The 8,495-nt window shown below is 40.1% G+C and overlaps 1 protein-coding gene across 5 annotated transcripts; it reads right to left on the bottom strand.

The window, feature by feature from the left end:
- Nucleotides 1-289: 289 nt before the first annotated feature.
- Nucleotides 290-6,804, bottom strand: LOC103630394 (uncharacterized). 5 transcript variants are annotated; one of them, XR_002262903.1, is made up of 6 exons: nt 6,150-6,222; nt 6,001-6,078; nt 2,857-2,907; nt 2,442-2,760; nt 2,164-2,300; nt 290-511 (listed from the first exon to the last, which is right to left on the bottom strand). XR_002262903.1 is itself a non-coding variant. In XM_020539569.2 (3 exons), exons 1-3 carry the CDS (start codon nt 6,441-6,443, stop codon nt 3,526-3,528), a joined length of 462 nt encoding a protein of 153 aa, XP_020395158.1. In that variant the 5' UTR covers nt 6,444-6,804; the 3' UTR covers nt 2,952-3,525. The 5 variants fall into 5 exon arrangements, 2 of the variants coding, with proteins under 2 accessions (XP_020395158.1, XP_020395159.1); XR_002262905.1 differs by lacking the exon at nt 290-511 and adding an exon at nt 520-1,791; XR_002262904.1 differs by having other exon boundaries at nt 2,442-2,945.
- Nucleotides 6,805-8,495: the final 1,691 nt, after the last annotated feature.

Below are 8,495 nucleotides of genomic sequence, written 5' to 3'. Positions count from 1 at the left end.
AACCCAGGAGCCGTCCACGTGGTGGGGTCAGGCGCTGTTTACCATGCGACTAGAGATAGTCGCATGGGCCCCGTGCCTTCACAATGTAGTAAGGGGTACCCTGTTTTAGGGTACCGACATATACGCATGTGTATTCTGTTACGGTTGCACGCCCTTAATAATTGATCCTGCACATTTGTATTTATTGGGTGGGTGAGATAGACTAATTCCAAAGGAGCTGGAAACTTTTAAATATACTAGACCAGGTGGCGCCCCTTCGGGCGCCCTATCCAGGACAAGAGAAAATCAGTAGTAAATAATTGTTGATGAACTATTTAGCATAATTACTGCTTCAAAGATGGAATCTCCCACAAAACCGTTTAATAGCTAGCAGCAACCAGTGTAGCGGAGGAAAATAGTTTGCATTGAATACAGTTATGTGCAAGACGTTGCACAACAAAAAGACCTTTCACCATGGTTGCATTTGTTACAGACAAATACAATCTTTTCCCAGCATAACCTCTTGATCCTTCTGCAGAAATAAAATATGTATGTGAGAAAATACAATGTACTACAAATCCTCCATATTCATCACGAATTGTCAATATATTTCTCGGTGAATAGTACGAATAATCTCGTTTTACTACAAGATTAAGAGGTACCGGCGGAAAGAACAGAACATAGATTACTCCTTAAACCTGCTAGACCAACATTTTATGATCTTTGTTGAATCTTGGATTTGTAAAACCAGGACATATAAATCTAGAGCAAGATCTTTACTTTTTTGAAGCAACACTGAATCCTATCTTTGCCTCTTGGACCTTGTAATATGTCTCATATTTCCAAGATTTTTGCAGCATTGAGTTTAGAAAACATAAACAGAAATGACAAGTGCTCAGGATAAGCATTATAGGGACATAAAAAAACTTCAAGTCTGAACATGATCAGATCTGAGCATTGCAATTAACCTGTGTGCGTTGTGTAGGCTGGCAGCTGGCATCACGCACACAATTATTCCACACTAATTCATTGTCGGGTAAATTGGAGTTTGCAGAACACATTTTTCCCCATCCCAAACATGTATCATCTTCTTGCCCTCTTCAAGCTGTGACTATTTGTTTATTAGCCTTTTTTCTCATCTTGGCTGGACAACTGAGAAGCAATAGCCTACATGTTTACATGAAAATTATGGAGGTCTACTACAGGATCGTCCATTGGGACTTGAATTTTACACACAAAAAAAACAGAACAGTTCCGCGTTTTCAGCAGCTCGCTGAAATCTCCTCGTGTTTTTCCAGGATAATAAGGCATTGGTAACATAGGAATGAAAACAATAAAGACAATAGAGAGATCGATATTGAGGTGAGATGAAGTCTTTACATTGACTGTTATAGGTTCTTTGTTTTTTTTATCCTGAACAATTGGTAAAAGGATTCAGCCATGTAGTCGTCTCACTGCACTCTACGCTCTAGATGCCATTGTAAGCATATTTGTGGATGTTTGCATGACAGATGGAAGGGTCTATCGATGAGAACTGCAATAGGTCGAATACAAGTCAAGCAGTACATCTTCTAAGCCTGAACTAATGTAACTTGATGACTTGTGAATAACTTCTACAAGGCAAGCTCAGACCACTGATGTTAACTCTAAAATAAAAGGTCAAATGTTAAGACGTGAGCAAAATTTACCAATCTAACTGCAATTAAGATGATAAAAATGACCAAGACATAACACCCACCATGATCTAATACCCCAAAGGCACAAGTAACTGGTGATCTCAATTCTCAACCCACATTCCCCATGTGCGCACATCTATTCCACAAACCAATAAAGCAGTCAAGTGATCAGAAGCTGCCACTTATCTTAAACATCATCAGAATCCAGAAAGGGGCAATAATGCATAGACTTCAACCTCTTAGTGCTTAAAGATAGCACAGTGGGACAGGTAGCATTTTTTGTTTGTGTGAAAAAACTTTCAACATATTCCATATTGTTAGAAACAGTGCATCTGCACAAGTGTCCTTGCAGTCTAATGTGCTAGAAGTAGTACATGCGAACAGGTAGTATTTTAGTTTATGAGAAAGTTGAAATTGCTAGGACAATAAATCCTTTTGCACACCATCTACAAAATTACAGGAAGTAGGCAGATCAAGCAGGTCCTATAAAAGAATAAATAACTTATACCTTGTTCAAAGAATTTGGCAATTGGTTGTTTCAGTCCATTGCTCTGCTCTCTGGGTTGCGAACCTCGAGTCTAAGACACCAATTAATCTAAACCAGGAAATTTTTTTGGGCCCATCTCCTTTATCAAGACTTCTTGTCTGATGTGACCAAACAAGAATGAAGAGAAAACAAACCGACTATGTTAGGGTAGCATGTTCAAGTAAGAAACAAAAATGAGTTATAAAAAGAAATAGCAGATTCCGAGGGGCAAAATCCTTGACAATGATAGTATCAATTACCTCATCGACTTCCATACTCATATGCAATAACTGACTTCTCAAAACACCTATTTCTTCTTCAAGATTCTCTTTCTCCCTACCTTCAGCATCTAGCATTTTCTAATAGAGTTTTATTATCTGATTTGTAGCTGTAGCCTACAAGATGAGCGAGGGAAGCCCCTTTTCTATCAGGCCACCTTGGATTCCGCCAGTTGCCGAGGGCACATAAAATCTGAGGCATTGCAGATTTTGTACATGTACAAATCCACATATGTGTATGCAGAAGTTCTAGTTCACAGTAAACAATTTAGATTGCAGTCTAATGTTGACCATCTTCACGCTGGGGAAGCAACCAAGTGCAAGATCTTGATTTATGATTGAGTAGGTTGCAGATATAGTGGCAATACTGAAAAAATACAAAATGGAAAATACATACCAGTACTCATATTCTGAATCTGGACCCTAGTGCTACCTGATGCATATAGAACTACAGAAACCACAAAACCATAGTCCATAAGTGGCATCCTAAAACCATCAGATTTAGTAAAAAAACAATGTAATGGTTAGCATCATAAAAAAAGTGACGATGAGTAACAGATACAACAGGCATAAGGATTCCATCTCCAATTGATGTACAAGTACCAACTAAATCAAGAATAAGAAGAATGTTTCTCTTATATGCATGTGATTCCATCCATCTCTCTATTAAGAATGTTCAGAAGCAAGTTATTTATGATCTGACAGTAGCTCATGATGCACAGAAGCATCTCCCGTGGTGCTTTGAAAGAATTAATCTTCTGTAACTCTTTCACTGCAAGCTAGAGTGGGCATGTGCGGATAAAGAATGGTCAGTCAGTATGAGCTTTGGCTATATCACTGGTATGATTTCTATGGGATTTTTTGAAAATCTAAATTCTGGATATTACATTATTAAAACCAGCAACTTCTTGAATATGTACAGTACAGTGAGAACATAATTGATAACAGAAAAAATAGAGTTGAATACTTGGCAATCGACACCCTTTTGAATACTAAATCTAGAAAATTTATCCAAGTAACACTATTTTGGGGGCTACATTTTAATCAAACATACAATGCTACGGGGCTACGGTCCATACACAGAAGGGATGGTGTTGTCCCCTTTTACTGTTGGGACTACACTAGGGAGAGGATGGATGGGCAGGCGTCGCCCGATTGTTAAGACCTACAAAAAATCCACAGAAAAGGTGAGGAAGGCGCCAGCGACGACCACCACGAGCAAGAACCAGTGTAGAAGACCTTACACAACAAGCATCGCCTTTTCATTGGATGATCACCACCAAACCACGAAAAATATGCCTAGATCCTACTCCTACAATCATTCTTGTCCTGAAATTAGTACATGACTATTGTTTTTTTTTGCTTTACTTATGAAACTATTCAGCCAACAACATTAGTTGAATTACATGTTTCAACACCATGGTCGAAATAAACTTGCATAATTTTTAAAAGTAACATATTTTGCTGCGCACAAAACAAACTAACATATTTATACACGACAAGAAACTCCTCCCTTTTCAATGGTACTCCTTCATCCTGAAATAACTGAAGCATTCCAACTTGTCACAAATTATAAAGGATTGTAGGTTTATTAACTCCCCCTCCTCACCTATCAATGCCCCTAGGCCCCAATCACATGCGCACCTGCCACTAATGCCTCCAGTCAACCCAATCACAAAGCCAAAAATAGGTAACACAATATCTCCCTATGATTAAGGAGGATGCATGTGTCATTTCTTTTACCCCATATTTTGTTCTGGAATTCCCAGCATATCTTATATTTTAGGATAGAGAAATTGCATGGTGAGAGAAAGAGTTGTTTTCCAAAGTGGATGTATTAGTTAGGGGCCCAATATCAGAAAAAATCTGTATTTTTGTGAAATATGATATCACCTGCAGAGAAAAAAACACACACAGAGAGAAATCTGTGGGGCGTTGCTCTGGAGAAACTAAGCAATCTGTGAACCATTGGTATATGTCATATTTCAGAACACAACATATTTCAGTGCTTTGGCATTGTATGGTTGTCAATGTACCGAAGCTTATAGAGTCAGATGGTTCAAGTTACATAGTACATTTAATAATCCTTATGTCTCTCAATAGTGTAACGAATTAGGAAACACATTATATAATCCATCGTATAAACAAAAATCATTTCAGTATTTATTGAAGACGCCTTATCTATACATTATAGTGTAAATTACAAGTTTTTGAGGTAAGCCATGTACATTCAACTATGTGCTTCTGTAGGGCAACACAAACTACCGCATCATATAGCCCAAATGTCGGTTTCACAACAAGTCATTACTTACAAAAACGGTGGAAAAATTCTCGCTTGATCAAACACACAGTTTGCATATTAACACTTTAGCAGCAAAATGACTTGTCGTCTTGCCCTTGTGACAAAACATAAGAATCAGAAACTCTGAGATGAATCATCGTGCCATAAACCTAAAAAAACCAATGAACCAATGAAACAGACATAGTATATTACAACCCATACGGTGGATGTAATAACAGAAATTCTTTTAGGTTCCTTTTGTTTTTGTTCTTTCTCTCAGGGAGCAAACCTCCCAGATAAACCAAGCGACAATGAGGAACTAAAATCGGCACCATAAACACGAATGATTAGATCTCACAGTGCAACTGGTTGTCTGCATGCACCCTAAGTTAACCCAATAGCAGGTGATATACTTCGAAGGGAACCTAAAACTGAGACCTCACCGGGATGAACTATAGTCTTTACTTCTTTACGAAAGGTGACCATGCTTCCTATTGAACTGCATGTAGAATAATAGTTTGTTATCTGGTTCACACTTATGTGGCTATCAAGAGCTTGCAAGGACAGTCCAGTTTACACAGGATCTTTGCTGGATTTGCTATTTATGATACTTTTGAATTGGATACATGTTTCACCTGTAACATGGTTTTTTTGTAACTTGAAATAACACAGGTTGTGAGTTTATTGCAAGCAACTTAACTCTTTTTATATACGTCAAGAACAAAGTAGTTATAGCTCAAATAATACATGATGTCAGGAGGAACTTACTGCATATGACATTTAGTTATGTGACATATTTCATATATTAGAAAAATGTTAAATTATGAACATTAACTGGAGACCTTTTTATTTTGTTTTCGTAGCTCATAGTTTGGAATTCTCCAGCATAATACTGGCGTTTTCTTGTCCAAACAATCAGTAAAGGACAACTTTGAAGACACTAAATTTTTACATATTGTTCATTATTATTAATAGGGTTGTTCGGACAGTCCCTACCATCGTCATAATTAACCTTCTTACCTTTCAAGTTAAAAAAATCTAACACCCCCAAACAAATCTTATGTTGCAAGCAACCTTTTTCATGCTACCTTGTGCTGGGCATGGCTCCTTGTAACAAAAAAGAGAGGAATCGATGCATCCCCAAAAATGAGAGGAGAAATCAAGCATCCATTTGTGAGTATCATTAATCTAACGTATCTAACATGTAGCTACACGAGCATGAGGGATCACATTACAAGACAAAATAAGAAATGAACTCACCTCTTGAAGCTCTTTATTTATATCGATATATTCAGAAATTCCAGCATCATTCTTTTTCTCCTTGATAAGCTTCTTGACCTGAAACACATGGATATAAGAAACATCTGTAAGTACACGAAATGGATTTATCATCTCATGGTAGTGTTTACCCCTTAATGGATAAAAACCATGCATGAAAGCGCATATGGCAGCTCCATGAGCACATCTCCGGTAAGTCCTGCAGATAGGAATTCGTATTTAATCCTAAAACTGAAACTCTCATTTAGAAAAACAAACTAAGAACAGCCGCGACCATGCCTGCACTGTACGTCTGTGCTCCATGCCAGTAGATCCCGCATCGCCATCAGCCAAGAACAGCCAGGGCCACCGGGGAGGGGTCCGCCGGGCCGGGGCCGACATCGGTGCTGGTGGCGGCGACGTTGATGGCCTCGCGTCCGTAACATCTGATGTCGCTGCTCCTAAATCATGCGAGATCTGAGGACAAGCCGACCCCGACGGACTGTGGCAGGGACGACGACACCATCACCCATGACGACACCCTGCGACGGGGCCGCGAGGGAGTCGGACGCCAGGTCGAGTTCAGCGCGAGAGAAGAGGAGGGGAGCGTTTGGGGGAAAGGGAGGAGGGAAGCTCCTCTTGCGGGAAGGAGCGTGGAAGGAGGGAGGACGGCATGAAGTAATGGAGGCATGGAGCAGAGACATCTCCAGTAGGTCCCGCATCGCCATCAGCTAAGAATAGCTGCGACCATGCCTGCATGGAGCAGAGACATCTCCAGTAGGTCCCGCATCGCCATTAGCTAAGAACAACTGCGACCATGCCTGCACTGTACGTTTGTACTGTGGCGAGAGAAGGTGTGTGGCTGGAAATTTCGCGTCCGTCGAAAGTGAGGTCTCACGTCCGCGTGCGTCGGACCGACGGAGGACGCGCGTCGCGTAACGGATGGCGCGAAGCCCGCCAAACACGACCCCACCACGGCACGCGTCGCCGCGCAACACGCCGAATCCGCGTGAATCGCTCCGAAGCCAGCAAAACCGTGTATCTTTTAACTAGAAGTAATGTAGAAATATTTATTTTATATATAATAGAATAGATGTATTTTAGCCTCCACGACAAGGTGATGCTTTTAGTTTCAACTATCAAAACCGGTCAATACGCATAGCTGGTTTCGGAAATTGATTTCCACGTGGTGAATCTCCTTGAAGGCATTACTCCCTTGCTCGGATTCTAAATTTAACTTTTTTTTGTATTCATTTCGAACGTAACCCGTGCAATTCAACGCGCCGCGTAATCTGTGCCTGGAAATATGTTGGGCCCATAATCTGTGATCATTGAACATTGATCCAAATGATGTTGGCCCTTTGAGTGAGACTGGCAAAAGGGCACTTCTTTAGTCGGCCCATCAGACAAGCCAGATCCTCCGTGCCGTGCGAAAAGTCGATACTCCCCCAGAAAATTTGACGCAGCCGTGTACCAGCATGCCTGGTTGCGGGCAGCGTCAGCCGGCAGAAACGGACCAATTTAGGGGTGAAAATGAATGGACATTAGGTCATCTCGTATCCTAATTTAATAATACTATCTATGTCCTTAGATACTTTTCTAATATCAAGTTTAACTGACTCGTTTTATTAAAAAATAATAATTACTGTTTATTTTTATTATGATTTAGTTTATCATACCATTTACTTTAACTACAAACTAAAACTTTCTATATTTTCATAAATATTTTGATTAAGACAAACCGATCAAACTGTGTCTAAAAAAGTCAAATGACAACCTTTCTGGGACGAAGGGAGTATATTTCAATCTGATTCAGGATCAGATACGGATAGTTAGAAATGAGAATGATACAGATACAAGGACCGGATATTTATTCGTGCGGATAAGGGACAAATACATATATTATTTAGCCAGATACATGCGGATAACAGATATTTATTGAATAATACATACATTGCTTACCATTTACTATAATTCTATTCGTGTATAAAACAGTTACACATCACACAATAGTCCAATACGACAATATAACAATAAGTTTACATCATTTAACACTCGGAATACAACACAACAGTGCATAGACCATAAATCAACATGACAATAAGTTCACATCATACAATAGTCTGACACAATAGTCACTACCGGAATTCGACTCTTTGCCGAGTGTTTTTTTTCGAGCACTTGGCAAAGAAGCTCTTTGCCGAGTGCCAAGCAAAAAACCCTAGGTAAAAGAAAAAACTCGGCAAAAAAGCTCTTTGTCGAGTGTCAAAAATATAACACTCGGTAAAGAGCTTCTTTGTGCTTTTTTTTCAACATTGTTGGGGCGAAGGCGAAGATGCTACCCTTCGCTTCAGGCCTTCGTCACCTCGCCGCACCAACGGAAGCATGATGACGACGTGGCCCACCCTCCGTCCTCCTCACCGCAAGACGAAGGCCTACGACGAAGTCTTTCCATCCCACGTCCTCACCAGATCGGGAGGCCCACGTGGGATTCGACC

The sequence above is a fragment of the Zea mays genome, chromosome 6 (assembly GCF_902167145.1).
Source record: "Zea mays cultivar B73 chromosome 6, Zm-B73-REFERENCE-NAM-5.0, whole genome shotgun sequence".
Taxonomy (NCBI): domain Eukaryota; kingdom Viridiplantae; phylum Streptophyta; class Magnoliopsida; order Poales; family Poaceae; genus Zea; species Zea mays.
This window is presented reverse-complemented; position numbering and strand designations above follow the sequence as displayed.

Bases quoted from the DNA above. Each gene is read 5' to 3' on its own strand.
- LOC103630394 (XM_020539569.2), bottom strand. From the start codon at position 6,443: ATGTTACGGACGCGAGGCCATCAACGTCGCCGCCACCAGCACCGATGT. The intron at 6,218-6,297 runs GCATGGTCGCGG...TCCTATCTGCAG, and splicing joins AGCACAGACGTACAGTGCAG to GACTTACCGGAGATGTGCTC. The intron at 3,625-6,000 runs GTGAGTTCATTT...GATTTTTTGTAG, and splicing joins TAAATAAAGAGCTTCAAGAG to GTCTTAACAATCGGGCGACG.